Below are 16,107 nucleotides of genomic sequence, written 5' to 3'. Positions count from 1 at the left end.
CCCCCACTTTTAATTGTGATTATCTCATTAACTAAGATTTCGCATTGGAAAGTAAGAGCGTCGCATTGCTTCGCATTGGGGTCGCATTCGAATAAACGTGTTTCGAGTCCTTAATTACAATAGGGGGCTGACGTAAAGTTAGCCCCCCCCCCACTTTTAATTGCGATTATCTTATTAACTAAGATGTCGCATTGGAACGTAAGAGCGTCGCATTGCATTGGGGTCGCATTCGAATAAGCGTGTTTCGAGACCTTAATTACAATGGGGGTGTCTGACGTTAAGTTGACCTGATTTAAAGATTTACTAAAATAATTAAAACATGTTCATTAAATAATCTTTATTCAATGCTTAGACAGATTTTACTATACAATATAATGAGACGATGACTATGGCCGATGAAGTTTTTTGGGCCTAAAACTGCTCGCTTGACAGTTTTTGCAAATGGAATGATAATACGTTTGAATAATGATATTAACGAGGTCGAGGCATTGAAATAATAAAATTGTTAAAACGTTTTTGAGTTCCAGCAACTTAGCGATCGACGAATCTATTTCACTTTCTTCTGTTGCCTGGCACGATAGATGTCTTTTATAGGTGGCGCCACGTTGCCGTCTTCGTCTTCACTGTCGTCGTTCAGAGCACTCGTGTCGACCAACAGCTTTCTTTTCCTGGACACGTCTCCGGAGTTTCCGTTCAAGTTCAATAGGGGATTTTCAAAGAAATGCGCCGCCATGTCCTTGGGATAACCATTCTCACCTGGCTGCGGAGCTAAATTATATAGAAAAGTTCTAATTAGAAACCAAATTAACAACACAATTAAAATGATTTTGAAGAAACTCGTAAAAAAGGGACATTTATTTCACAGAGTTTTATTTAAAACATCACTGATTTTAGACCAGTTTGAGTGACGTAGTACTGACGCCATAAGCTAAAATCAACAGGATTCTGCAAAGGTACGCGTTTCAAACAAATAGAACTAGTACGCTTAGATTTTTGTACATACAACAGGGTTAAAAGATTTAAATCAAGTTATTATTAATTAAAAAAAACTGATTTAAATCATTTCGAGTGACGTAGTATTGAGGTCATAAGCTAAAATCAACAGGATCCCGCAAAGGTACATATTTCAAATCCAGTGATTTTTATAAAAAGTATATCATATTTAAATCAGTTAGAGTGACGTAGTTTTCACGTCATAAGCTAAAATCAACAGAACGTAGAGGTACATGTTTCAGTCAAATAACTTTAGCTGTATAGAGAGACAACTTATCTCCTAAGAAAATATGCGTATTACTAGGGCTTCTAACGATGATCTGAATAAGGCAATCTGATTACTATTTATCATATAAGATATATCGCCGATAAAAAACCTGAATTATCTGGCTACCTGTTCCTTTTTTTACCTGACCCACGGCAATCTAGTTTTGTTATCTCGTTTCGGTGACCGAAGAGGCCACAGATATAGAAAGCAGTTTTTTTCTCTGATAAGCGCGTAGATATCTGTCTTTATGATGTCTACTTTCCGACATCTAGTTGAATGTTTTTTATTCTTTTAAATATTTGTATAGCAACAAAAAAATGGCTTAGTTCCAAGAAGTCAATATAAAGATATACTAAGAAAGTATATCCGCCGTTATCGCGGGTTAAAGATACACATTAAAAAACAGATCAACCCGTGAAAGTCATTTAAGCTTGTCAGACAAGTGCAAAAGCGTAACTGCGTTCTCCCTTTAGAGTAAAAAATCTGTTATCCGCTAAAGGTATCGGATTAAAAATAATCCAGTTCATCTGTGAAAGCATCAGACACCAGATCAGCGTTATTACTATGTCCCACGAGTCTATAACTATGTCCCGCCAGTTTATTTATGGAGTGACGTAGCATTGACGTCATACCCAAAAAGACAAGCACCTCTATAGGGAGCAAGAAGAAACTTAAAAATAAACTATTTCATAAAGACAAGGCGGTTAAGAGTACGTGTTTAGCTTAATATCTCAGTCAACAGATCATCAGAAATGTATGGTAGTTCTGGAAGAATCTCTTACAAGGAGACGACCCGAGGTGGTTCTCACCGATTTGGTTCAAAGTTGGGGGATTGTTAGACCTAGATGTAACATGAAACCCGTTAAAGGGAAAAGTTACGCTGGGCTTCCGTTTTGCCATGGCAACCAAAAATGTTTTTGACAACATAAAATAAGAAAAAGTCTATGTAAAATAACATGCGAAAATGACAAATTCTAAGGGCCCCCCCCCCCCTGTGCAAAACTTCAATAAATCAAAAAAAATTATTAAAAAAAAATAAACAAAATATTTAAATTTAACAATTTTGGATTACTTTGGACCAATAGGGGGGAATAAAACCATTTTGGGTGAACTCTAGCGAATTTGTGTAAATACGTCGAAATTTTAGGTATAATACAAAATATTTGTAAAACTTATGCCGTGATAACTGCCATATATTTTCGCCAATAAATCTTAAAATTTCTACATTACATTATCTGAACGATGTTAACAGATTTTTAGATTGCGATAGAAAAACGACGCCATTTTATAAAATGGCGGATACAAATATAAATCATAGTGCAATAAGTTAGGTAATTTGTATCCGATTAACCTAAGATTTTCTACGTTACATTATCTGCCCGAATGAATTCGTACTATAGATTTTTATAGAAATCCGACACCATTTTGGAAAATGGCGGATATCAATAAAACTCATCGTGCGATAAGTTCCGTAAATATTCATCGATTAATCAGAAATTTTCTACGTTTCATTATCAGCCCGAGTTAATTAGACCTATGGGTTTTCCAATAATAATCCAACGCCATTTTGAAAAATGGTGGATATAAATATAACTTATGATGCGATAACTGCCGAAATTATTTGTCCAATTTCTTGAAATTTTATACTTTACATTACCTATTAAAGATAATAAATCCTATTAATTTTAATAAAATTCGAGGCCATTTTGGAAAATGGCGGATGTCATATAAGTTCCGTTATTATTCGAAGATAAATCAGAATTATTCTGTTTCATTAAATGATCGAATAAATAAGTCCTTTCTATTTTGAAAGAATTCCGAAGCCATTTTGCAAAATGGCGCATGTCTGAGAAGTTCCGTAATTATTCGTCAACTATTCTGAAATTTTCTATTTCTGACCTAGTAAATTAGTCCTATTTATTTTGAAATAAATACTCCGTTTTTCAAAATAACGCACATCAATGTATCCCTTGGTGTGAAAAATTCTATATTGTTTTTGTTAAAAAAAAGTTATAGGAAACTTTATATAAAATGGGTTACATGTAGTTTTAATACATTTCGGCAAAATCCAATAATATTGGGTAAGTTCTTATATCATTGGTTTAATAGAAAATAATAATAAATAATAATAAATAGCTAGGCCTATTAGCTATTCTTGGTCAATAGCCTAGCTATTTATTATTTATTTATTATTTATTTATTATAATTATGGTTAAATTTATCATTTAGCCATAATTTGAGTAAATTGAAATATTATTAAATTAGTTCAATTGGCATTGTAGAATTATTGGTAATTCGGGAAATTATTGTTAATTCAGAAAAAGGTTGTAATTCAGAAAAAGGTTGTAATTCAGAAAATGGTTGTAATTCAGAAAATTTTGGGTAATTTTGGAAATAATGTTATTCTGGAAATTATTTGTTATTCTGGAAACTAATGGTAATTCTGGAAACTAATGGTAATTCTGGAAACTATGGTAACTCGGGAAATTATGGTAACTCGGGAAATTATGGTAACTCGGGAAATTATGGTAACTCGGGAAATTATGGTAACTCGGGAAATTATGGTAACTCGGGAAACTATGGTAACTCGGGAAATTATTGGTAACTCGGGAAATTATTGGTAACTCGGGAAATTATTGGTAACTCGGGAAATTATTGGTAACTCGGGAAATTATTGGTAACTCGGGAAATTATTGGTAACTCGGGAAATTATTGGTAACTCGGGAAATTATTGGTAACTCGGGAAATTATTGGTAACTCGGGAAATTATTGGTAACTCGGGAAATTATTGGTAACTCGGGAAATTATTGGTAACTCGGGAAATTATTGGTAACTCGGGAAATTATTGGTAACTCGGGAAATTATTAATAACTCGGAAAATTATTGATAACTCGGAAAATTATTGATAATCGATAATTTTTCTAATAACAATCAATAGATATATTGTTATGCGATATTTTGCATACGGCAGATTTCAAATTAATGTACAAATAATTTCGGCAGTTATCGCATTATGAGATATTGATATCTTCCATTTTGTAAAATGGCGTCATATTTCAATCACAGTGTAAGGGGCTTATTTATTCAATCAGATAATGTAATGTAGAAAATTTCACGTAAATCGACAAATAATTTCGGCAGTTATCCCATCATAAGTTATATTTATATCCACCATTTTTCAAAATGGAGTCAGATTATTATTGGAAAAACCATAGGTCTAATTAACTCGGGCAGATAATGAAACGTAGAAAATTTCTGATTAATCGACGAATATTTACGGAACTTATCGCACAATGAGTTTTATTGATATCCGCTTTTCCAAAATGGGTTCGGATTTCTATAAAAATCTATAGTACGAATTCATTCGGGCAGATAATGTAACGTAGAAAATCTTAGGTTAATCGGATACAAATTACCTAACTTATTGCACCATGATTTATATTTGTATCCGCCATTTTATAAAATGGCGTCGTTTTTCTATCGAAATCTAAAAATCTGTTTACATCGTTCAGATAATGTAATGTTGAAATTTTAAGATTTATCGGCGAAAATATATGGCAGTTATCACGGCATAAGTTTTACAAATATTACTAAAATTTCGACGTATTCATTCAAATTCGCTCGAGTTCACCCAAAATGGTTTTTATTCCCCCCTATTTGTCGAAAGTAATCCAAAATTGTTAAATTTACTATTTTGTTTATTTTTTTTTGAAATATTTTTTTTTTTTATTTATATAAGTTTTGCACAGGGGGGACCCTTAGAATTTGTCCTTTTCGCATGTTATTTTACATAGACCTTTTCTTATTTTATGTTGTCAAAAACATTTTTGGTTGCCATGGCAAAACGGAAGCCCAGCGTAACTTTTCCCTTTAACGGGTTTCATGTTACATCTAGGTCTAACAATCCCCCAACTCTGAACCAAATCGGTGAGAACCACCTCGGGTCGTCTCCTCGTTAGTTACAAGTGAAACATAAATAAGCTTATGGTTTAACTAAAGCAATTTGTGAATGCTTACGTTTTTCAGGAAGAATCATATTTCTAAAGCTTTCCATTAGCATGTCAACACCGACGAATGGTCCCTGTAAATAAAAATATTGACCAAATGGTAATATTACAGAATTATCTCGTTGTACATACTCTAAAACATCCTGGTGGAGGTAGTAGTGTTAGGAGAATAGAACAGACAGGTGGGGGTGGAAATATTCCACCTGCAATCGGATGGGAACCAGTTGCTGGAAGTAAAATATTGGCAATTAATATGAAGGTAATTCAATTCCAAATAGATCCAAATTGTACTAAATTTCCCGATGCAGCCTTCGTAATTTTGATTCAAATTTATATAATAAAGATTTGTCAAGAGGCGGAACAGATAAAGAAGCAAGAACCACCTGCCGTGTTAAATCGGGATGGAAATACATTCGTCTCGAAGGCAACTGCCTGATCAAAGATACGGAACAGAGAAACAAGCAAGAACCACCTCCCGTGTTAAATCGGGAGGGAAATACATTCGTCTCGAAGGCAACTTCCTGATCAAAGATACGGAACAGAGAAACAAGCAAGAACCACCTCCCGTGTTAAATCGGGAGGGAAATACATTCATTCAAAATGAAATTGTAGCGTCGTATGAATTGCAACAGATGGGTCTTCGAGCGCTGCAATTTACATGATTAAGCGCGTTTGTATGGGTTCGTATATGACTAAATGGCAGTTAAATACCACTTAGATGCTTAGAAATGTTAAATTCAGAAAAATGACCCATAAACCCTTACGAAAATGGCAGATCAAATTTGGTTTCATAATTAATCCCTAATTAAGCAGATGCAAATCGAAAATTATATTCCAAATTGTATTAAAGTCTATCTAATTACAATGTATGAAAAGCAATTTTATTTCAATTTGATCGAAATTATTTAATCCAATCAAAATTTATTTCAAGCTGGAAATGTCTTGATTCCGGTTGAAAGCAAATTTTTAAACTGGATGAAGTCAGTTTCGTAAGGGTAAGTAACGTATTCTTTATTCTTACGATAAATTTGTCTCGGTTTGAAGGGAATCATCTGACGAGTATCAGGTTTCGGATAGGCAGATTTGTGGGCCATGTCGTCATCGTCATCGGCGCCAGCGGCTCCGGGCTCCTTCTTCACAGTTGGAATCACAGATAGAGATGTAGGAAGACCAGTTGAGGCCGTTGAGCTTGTGACGCTCTGTGACATACAATTCCAAAACAAATTAATATCGACTTTGACACCTGTTTTTTCGCGCCAAAACTTTGCCGCCATTCCCCGAGAGTATGTCCGCCATTCTATATCATCTAGCAGTGGTTGTAAGCTGTTCAAATTATTCCCTAACCAGCCTACAGGCATCTGCTGACTGCTGTAGTATGAAAGGGTGGTTTGGAAAGATTTCAAATATGAGTGTTAAACCAAAGTTAGTAGTATATTATCGTTTTTGAAAGTAGTAAGTTATCTTCCTTGCAAGTAGTATATTATCGTCCTTGCAAGTAGTATATTATCGTCTTTGCAAGTAGTATATTATCGTCTTTGCAAGTAGTATATTATCGTCCTTGCAAGTAGTATATTATCGTCCTTGCAAGTAGTATATTATCGTCCTTGCAAGTAGTATATTATCGTCCTTGCAAGTAGTATATTATCGTCCTTGCAAGTAGTATATTGTATTCCTTGCAAGTAGTATATTATAGTCCCTGCAAGTAGTATATTATCGTACTTGCAAGTAGTATATTATCGTCCTTGCAAGTAGTATATTGTATTCCTTGCAAGTAGTATATTATAGTCCCTGCAAGTAGTATATTATCGTCCTTACAAGTAGTATATTATAGTCCCTGCAAGTAGTATATTATCGTCCTTACAAGTAGTATATTATCGTCCTTGCAAGTAGTATATTGTCGTCCTTGCAAGTAGTATATTATCGTCCTTGCAAGTAGTATATTATCGTCCTTGCGAGTAGTATATTATCGTCCTTGCGAGTAGTATATTATCGTCTTTGCGAGTAGTATATTGTCGTCCTTGCAAGTAGTATATTACCGTCCTTGCAAGTAGTATATTACCGTCTTTGCAAGTAGTATATTATCGTCCTTGCAAGTAATATATTATCGTCTTTGCAAGTAGTATATTGTAGTCCTTGCAAGTAGTATATTGTCGTCCTTGCAAGTAGTATATTGTCGTCCTTGCAAGTAGTATATTATCGTCCTTGCAAGTAGTATATTATCGTCCTTGCAAGTAGTATTTTTCGCTTCACGCATATTTAGACACTAGGGGCCACTGTGCTGATCTAAACCTTGATTGTACAACAGCTGTGAAAATCAGTTCGTTGATCATTTTTGATAATTGTCATACTTATTGTTATTATTGCTACTAGCAGTGTTGCCGGGTATGGCTTGTTCAAACATTTTGGCACGAAACTAAGGCTATGATAATTTAAGAAGACTTGAAAATCACTACCGGAGAGCAAAAGTCAAGCAAGTAAAAAAATACATTTTCAGAAATAAAAGTTTTATATCATTAATAATTGCAATAATAATCTAATAATTGAATATACTAAAAAGAAGCTGAAGGCAACTTTAAAAATTAAATGATAAGTAAGTCTAATGTAATAAATAACTAGAGGATTCCTATTTCGAATTTCTTTTAAAAGTCACGTATGTCAACTTGCTCTGAGGTGGAAAAATGTAAAAGTTAAAATCTTACCCTGTATCCAATCGCCTTCAGCTCTGACGTCGTACAAGGATACAAGTTTAAAAATTTGTATCTGTCAACTAACAAAGCGGTTTCCCTTCCTTCAAACTCTTTTAACTGTGTAAGAAGTGCTAAATTCGTTAAAGGCTGAAAGAATATTTTAAAAAAAGCTATAATCCCAAATAGGTAAAAGTTCACAATAATCGGCCACTCGGGGAATAGACAACAGAAATCAAATAAGAACTTTTGAAAAATTTAAATATAATCAATTAATATACTAAAAATATTTTAAACTACCCTGTTTAAAGCTATGAATGCCAAATTTATATATCTTATAAGTTTGAAACAGTAAAAAAGGCCAAATATTTTGAACAAATATCTTGGGATTGTAACGTGAAAAGAGTGTTAGAAACCTTCTCGATCACGTTGGCTCTCCTTTTCTCCACTTTAACGATACTTGAGAGATCACCAATATTAGATTCGAATTCTAGGAATTTATTCCAAATTTCTCTGAAAATGGAAAACAAATTTAATTAATTTTTTTAGGAATATAAAAACAACTATTTTAAGATGAAACCCTGCATATATTTAGTACTAGCGTCTCAACTAGATGGGGTCAGGGCCGGCGCTAGGACTTTCGCGCCCCAGGTATTTTTTACTCCAAAATTTGTTTTTTTTTTGGAAATAGTCAGAAAACTTTAGTTAGGCACCCGTTCCGGCGGGCCCCTTTCGGTGGCCCGGGCCCGGGGTATTTTTGCCCCGCTTAGCCCCCCTAACGCCGGCCCTGGATGAGGTAAACGCTCCCACAGCATCGTGCTGTATTGACATGTTAGGACAAATGAAATTCAGTCCGATCAGAGGCGAAAAACAAGGTGTACGCTTCTAAAACCTTAATTTTAAATAATTCCTATCTCTATCGAAAAGAAATTAAATGAAACTAAAATTTTAAAGAGTTGTGGGGAATATAAAAACATAATTTTATACGCAACTGAAGCCCAGTTCACACTATACAATTAATTGGGCCACTTAATAGAAACCAACTAATTGTAAGCAAGAAAATTGAATAGTGTGAACAGAAAAATTGTAACCATTGTTCCAACGTTTTCTGTTCACACTGTACAGTTTTCTTGCTTACAATCAGTTGGTTTCAATTACGTGGCCCAATTAATTGTATAGTGGGAACTGGGCTTTAGATGGCCAAAGTGTACCATTTACAACCCTATATAAAATTGTATAAAACGTATTAAGCACCTGTCTTATATCGAAGCCCCAAATTTCTCATAAAAAATGTGCGTAAAATCAGATAAAAATATTTTTAATTTTGAAATTGCTTAATGCGAATTTATAATTGATCTCACTCTATGTTTTCACGTGTTTTAACTAAATATACCCCCCCCCCCCCCCCCAGGAAGAAGAAAAAAGCATGACCGAATCCCTCACAAAACGTTTTTTGGCCCCTCCCTAAGAGACGCTCCTGTACCTAAGTCAATTATAACTCATCGCCACCCCCCAGAAAAACTCCAGGGTGCGCCACTGACTGAAATATATATAAAAAATAAGCTCTTGTCTGAAAAGGGTACCAGCGTAGTGTTTCGAAGAGCCTGTTTTTTTTTTAAATAAATTAAATATTGACAATTTATAAATAACGTTGATATATTTAGATAAATTATAGGACTGGGATTGACGTAGCGCAAAAAGGATGAATCTGCGACCCTTAGCGTTGAGATTAGCTTTCCTTAACGAAACGAATAGAGGGATTTCGATAGGGCTTTGTGAAAACAAATAGCAATCACCAGTTTTATAATTGAATAGTGGATATCTAGAATTTTTCGAGCGTTTACTAGAAATGATTTCAATAGACGCTTCAATAAAACATCTTCAAATAAATTGCCAAGAAGTAATATTTCCTAGAGTCCGGACCTGCAAGTTACTGTTTATATAGTGCTTGTGGAAATTATTATGTAAACTTTTCACTTGTATGATATGCAAAAAGTGTTTCCTTTTAAATAGGTAGCTTTTTTTGACATGTTTTATTGAAGCGCCTATTAGTCCATTTACAGAAAGGCTACAAGTGTTTTGAAGGGTGAAACATTATGTACTGAAATTTTAAGGACCAATACTTACATTGACTTTTCAGGCGGAAGTTGACCAGATGTTAACACTCTCTCAAACAAAACTCTCGTGTTGTTGTCCTCTGAAAAACAATATTTATTTTTAAACTTAACACAACCTGACAAAACGAAATCACCGAAGCGAAGGAATATCTCTCACATTATTTAAGAAAACTATTTTTCCCGTCATGCGATATTCAAATCGTTAAATACTTTAATAAGCGCGTGTTAAATATATAGCAATACAATTTGGATCCAACTGGAATCAAGACAGATCCAGTTTGAATCCAATTAGGTTAGGAGCAAATAATTTCGATCAAATCGAAATGAAGTAGAATTTTATGGATTGTTATTGAATCAAATATGACATGTTTTGGATTGGAATTGCATCAAATATGACACATTTTGGATTGAAATTGAATCAAATATGACACATTTTGGATTGCAATTGCATCAAATATGACACATTTCGGATTTCAATGCATCAAATATGACACATTTCGGATTTCAATGCATCAAATATGACCCATTTCGGATCGCAATTGCACCAAATATGACACATTTCGGATTGCAATTGCATCAAATATGACACATTTTGGATTGCAATTCCATCAAATAAGACACATTTTGGATTGCAATTCCATCAAATAAGACACCTTTCGGATTGCAATTGAATCAAATATGACACCTTTCGGATTGCAATTGCATCAAATATGACCCATTTCGGATTTCAATGCATCAAATATGACACATTTCGGATCGCAATTGCACCAAATATGACACATTTCAGATTGCAATTGAATCAAATATGACACATTTCGGATTGCAATTGCATCAAATATGACACATTTCGGATTGCAATTGCACCAAATATGACACATTTTGGATTGCAATTGCATCAAATATGACACCTTTCGGATTGCAATGCATCAAATATGACACATTTCGGATCGCAATTGCACCAAATATGACACATTTCAGATTGCAATTGAATCAAATATGACACATTTCGGATTGCAATTGCATCAAATGTGACACATTTCGGATTGCAATTGCACCAAATATGACATATTTTAGATTGCAATTGCATCAAATATGACACGTTTCGGATTACAATTGCAGTTTTGAATATAAGTTATTTAATCCAATTTGATCCACATGTCTTTACCATTTAAATGAGACAAATAATCTATGTACGCCAGAATGTAACTGGGGTGATCTCCGTATTTCTTCAAACCCAATTCGAATATTTTGAAAGCCACATTTTTATCCTGTAAATGGGAAATATATTCATTAAAATTTGATTCACAATTTAATCAACATCTACACGTTTGACAAAGCTAAGATATTTTGCGTTAAGAGGAGTATAAACTAAATCGAAAACTCGTCTGCTAACACGGGCAACGAATTAGTTTTAAAAGTAATTCCCGCCGATCGCTGTCAATTACATTTTGATGAAATGTTTAGTGGGGTAAGAAGTATATATTAACATTTAAAGAGATAAGTTTTAATCTGCTAATGTAACTTGTTTGATACATGTAGTTATACAGGCTCCCTTTGACTTTTGAAAAGACGTTTTGAAAAAACAAATAATGTTAGGCGATATACTGACTTTCTATAGCTTGGACATCAAGGAAATAAGGTTTTTAAGTAAGAATCCCTACGCAATTTAATTTTCGTATTTTACATGCTCAGGGCGTATCCATGATTTCACTTCGGGTGGTATTAAACTATGCACCCCTTTTTGACCTACAAGTCACTTAGAGCTTTTTACCCCCCTTTTATGCAAGTGGCGGCTCTATCATGGCCATCTGTATTATAAAAAGGCCGCTGTTATTAGAGATAGCCATGAATCCACCAGATTTTTTGAAAAACGCGATTCTACTGGAGAGCGTGGTGCCATCTATTTATGTCAAAGAAAGCTAAAATTTAAAATAACCAAATGATCCATTGGTATAGTATTGTAGTTAGACAACTTATACTCCATTTAGTGGGCTTTAACCTAAATTATATATCCCATGAAAAAATATTGTTTATAATAAATTATGTTATTGACCAATTTACAAATGATCCAATCAACGCGAAGGGTACCTATAAGTACCACCTTTTTGATTTCGACGCTAGCGACATCTATTGAAAAAAAAGCTATTTCAGATCGAGCCGCCACTTGCTCTAAATACACCATTGGCATGCAATAAATTTTGAGTCGAGATGCGGTGTACTCCTCCGCGGTTTGGCTGTAAATTCGAGTAAATGGATTACTAGTAGTGTTTTCTGGAGTGACGTAGAATTGACGTCATAAGCTAAAATCAAAAGGTTCCCGCAATAAATACTTAGCTCGTAAGAAATATATGATAAAGATCTGGTTTTATTCAGTATTTGAACGCACATTCATTCCACCTTAAGTCAATAATTTTTTTACATAAGTGTGCGAGTTAGTCAAAATAATTACTAATAGTAACTATAAAAAAGTAATTTCATTATGACGACCAGAAATGTGTGGTAATTCTCAAAGTGGCTCTTAGTAATAAAATAAGATATATATAGTGTACTTGAGGCGGGTTGCGTTCTCAAACGTTGTAGTAGTAAGGGAATTAAAACATGACTAACTTTACTGCAATAGTATTCCATGAGTGCAGCGCCGACATAAACGTGGTGCTTCGTTCGTGAGTCATCCCTGGCTTTCTTGAAGACGAGTCGCGCCGCTTTGATTCCTTCCGCTCGTCTGGCAAACTTCATATTTTGGATGTAAGCCTGGAGAGAGACGGTCACAAAAGAACTGAGAATTGGGATCTTGGATACATCATAGACAAATGAAAGATTCTCCAGGACAGCTATCGCGTACCTTTCCTCGCACTGGAATTGTCGTCTCCTCAACGTAACCCTCTATTTGTGGGGGGGGGGGGGATGAACCGGAAATGGGTACAATACCTGGCACATTTTTCGTTAGGTAAAAATTATTTAAAAACTCCGTGACGTAAGTTGTACCCAAAGTGACGTTATTCTGCGTTTTAATTTTTTTATTAAGGGGGAGCTAGTAGTCGAGGGTAACGTCGAGAAGACGTGTTTGGAATAACATTCTTTTGGTTGCGTCAGGAATCCATACCTCTACTTGGAATGCTTATCGCGGCAGATTTTCGTCTCGATGTGGCTGACGGTTTTTTTTGACGTCACTATGTTAACTTAACAAACAACAACGTGAGAGGGGAGCGCACGCAGAGGGGGTTTTTTCTCTCGTAGGCGGGGCCAAAGCCGTCAGAGTGATCTTACCATACGTGATACGGTAGGATAAGCATTCCAAGTAGAGGTAAGGATTCCTGGCTGCGTTCAGTAACTGTCAACGGACTCAGCGTTGAGATCAACTGTATAATTTTTTTACTTCCGGTTTGGACGTCACTTTGCTCATCGGAAGGTCAACGGAGTCATCGGTTTCTTGGCCGTTATGCTTTATTGAACACAGCCTTTGCCTATGGATACATCAAGAACGGATCGAAGCAACTGTGAGCTATCAAACATCCCCACGTTTTCATAACGCACTACCTTTCGCATTTTGTGGGTGGAACTTAATTGGACAATAGGTCGTGAACGCCATCTGTGCGTCAATAATACTGCTATATTTACAAACTGTCAAAATCAATATTTTTTTAAATAATTGAAATTTCATTTCATTATTAAAAATTAGAAGAATAATATAATTCATATTAATAATATTTAATATATAGTATGTAAATAATATATAAATCTTTATATTTAAATTAAAAATTAATATTGAATTTATAATAATAATAATAATCAGCCTACGTCAACTAGTGACTTGTGAAGTCAATTACCGGCGGCCGGGTTAAATTGCGTATTTAATAAATATTATTATTTAATACTTAAAAATTTTAAAAAGACCTTTGTGTCCCATTTCAGACGACAGAAGGCGTTACGAAATGTTTAGTAGACGAAGCTTGATAAATAAGTACGATATCAGTGTACCACATTCCAGTGCCATGCTTGTTTGTTAGTAAAAGGTCGACCAACTAAGTTTGGCCTTGCAACAGACGTGTTAAACCAGCTCTCGAAAATGTATAGGAGGAACTTGTAGGATTGTACATAATAATGATACGTCTACACTCCCACCAGTTCCCCTTACACGTCTTAATCTGTTTAATCACATATGAGATGTTCACAAATTGCGTCACGCAAAACAAATCCACTTTTTCGACACCCCTCCCATCCAAAGCGAGTGAGGTTATTCTCAGTTGCAGGTTAAAAAAGGCAAAATTTCTAGTACATTTGGCGGAAAGATACTAATGTCCGGTAAGTCGGCGCGGGAATTTCAAATTTCACCTGTTTACGGTTATATTAATCCATTTTAGAAATGTCTACTGCGTAAATTTCAAAGTGATCAATACAGATTAATGTAGATTATTATTTTTAAACTCCATCATAGCATTTTTTAGTATTATTCTCCTAAACAATCATCAAATCTCACGTTTATGTACGTCAACGAGGTAATCTCGGCATTACCTATTCTATATTTACCCTGGACTCGCCAAACGGAATTTCTTTAGGTATGCCTCACTTGAATTACTTAAAACAAATTATTAGAACTGTTTTAATTTAAATCTTATCTATGTTAATTTGATTAATTATCACTTTGAAATATAACGCAATAGACGGTATTTTCCAAAATTATATAACGCGCGTCGATATACTTAGAAATTCAGCCGTAAAAGACCAGATTCGAAATTCCCGCCGCTGATTTTCCGGAATTTCATGCTAGTATCTTTCCATCAAATGTAATAAAAGTTTGCCTTTCTTACCCTGCAAATGAGTATAACAATTGTTATAATTGTAATCGATTATATTACCATAAACTTTAAATTATTAAATTTAAGGCGAAATTATTTATTGTTTTATTTCTTAAAAAATTAAGCATAAATGAGAAAATATTAATAATAAGAATAATAATCAGCTAGGCTAATACTCAAGGCACCACCTTCGGCCCAAGTCATCAAATTGCTATTGTATCTTAAACTAATTGAAAATTTAGGTACCGATATACAGTTACTATATTTAACGTAAATCTCCTCACCCCTGTCATATTTAGTAACGCTTATACAAACCCCTACCCTTTACTGTGTTACCTAATTTGGGAATGGCCCCTTTGCACTTGCTACTGCGTTTCAAATGTATTACACCAGAAGTACATTAAAACAGAAGTATTCAACTTTGATTTGAATTCTTCTATTTTGATGTACATCTGGTGTAATGCACTTTACTCCACTGGTTCGTCTTTGATATCTACCTGGAGTAACTTCTGGTTAAAAGTAAATCTATACTTACTAATGTTGGATCTACATCGGTAAGTTCAATAAATTTGTTGTATATCTGATGTACTTTGTCGTACTTCATTCGACCCTGAAGATTTAAAGAGTATTAGTAAGGCTGAGCGAGTTTAAATTAACAATATAATCAAGAACAGATCGAAGAAACTGATTACATATAAACACTTCGTTTCAATGTAGCACTCTTTTACGAATTTTGTGGGTGAAACTTAACTAAGCAATATGTAATAGTAACCATTTGTGGGTCAATAATGTAAGTAAACTTAACTAAATTTATATAATTTTGTAATGTATCAATAATTTAACAATAATAAAAATATTTAATATTAAAAATTATAATTGTAAATAATTGCAAGAATTTAGTATTTAATTAATATATAAATCCTAATATATCTGATTAGTTATTTCTAAAACTTTGTATTTAATTAATATATAAATCTTAATATAACTGATTAATTATTTCTAAAACTTTGTATTTAATTTATGTATAAATCTTAATATTTAACATATGACTAATAATTATTTTTATATTCACCATTTTACATAAATTTAAAATATTTAGTATGATACAAAATATAATATAATATAATTTAATAATAAACAGTTATAATATAAAATTATACCAGTAATATAACTGATATTATTTTTTTTTAATTATTTAAGTAATATAACTGATATTAATTATTTTTTTTAATTATTTAAGTA

The 16,107-nt window shown here is 33.8% G+C and overlaps 1 protein-coding gene across 2 annotated transcripts in view; it reads right to left on the bottom strand.

Moving 5' to 3' along the window:
* Positions 1 to 341: 341 nt before the first annotated feature.
* The window catches only part of su(f) (cleavage stimulation factor subunit su(f)), a 73,513-nt gene continuing 57,747 nt past the window's right edge, over positions 342 to 16,107 (bottom strand). Inside the window, exons 12-21 of one of the 2 annotated variants that reach the window (XM_090165491.1) lie at positions 15,401 to 15,475; positions 12,677 to 12,820; positions 11,235 to 11,337; positions 10,080 to 10,149; positions 8,369 to 8,465; positions 7,968 to 8,102; positions 6,290 to 6,467; positions 5,401 to 5,495; positions 5,279 to 5,342; positions 342 to 768 (exon numbers count right to left, since the gene is read on the bottom strand). In XM_090165491.1, the coding sequence (XP_090021617.1) occupies positions 548 to 768; positions 5,279 to 5,342; positions 5,401 to 5,495; positions 6,290 to 6,467; positions 7,968 to 8,102; positions 8,369 to 8,465; positions 10,080 to 10,149; positions 11,235 to 11,337; positions 12,677 to 12,820; positions 15,401 to 15,475 (1,182 nt within the window). In that variant the 3' untranslated portion in view covers positions 342 to 547. The remainder of the gene's footprint in view (positions 769 to 5,278; positions 5,343 to 5,400; positions 5,496 to 6,289; positions 6,468 to 7,967; positions 8,103 to 8,368; positions 8,466 to 10,079; positions 10,150 to 11,234; positions 11,338 to 12,676; positions 12,821 to 15,400; positions 15,476 to 16,107) is intronic. The other variant, XM_090165492.1, reaches the window with a different exon arrangement.

The sequence above is a fragment of the Leiobunum rupestre genome, chromosome 2 (assembly GCF_980474605.1).
Source record: "Leiobunum rupestre chromosome 2, qqLeiRupe1.1.hap1, whole genome shotgun sequence".
NCBI classification, from domain to species: Eukaryota; Metazoa; Arthropoda; class Arachnida; order Opiliones; family Sclerosomatidae; genus Leiobunum; species Leiobunum rupestre.
This window is presented reverse-complemented; position numbering and strand designations above follow the sequence as displayed.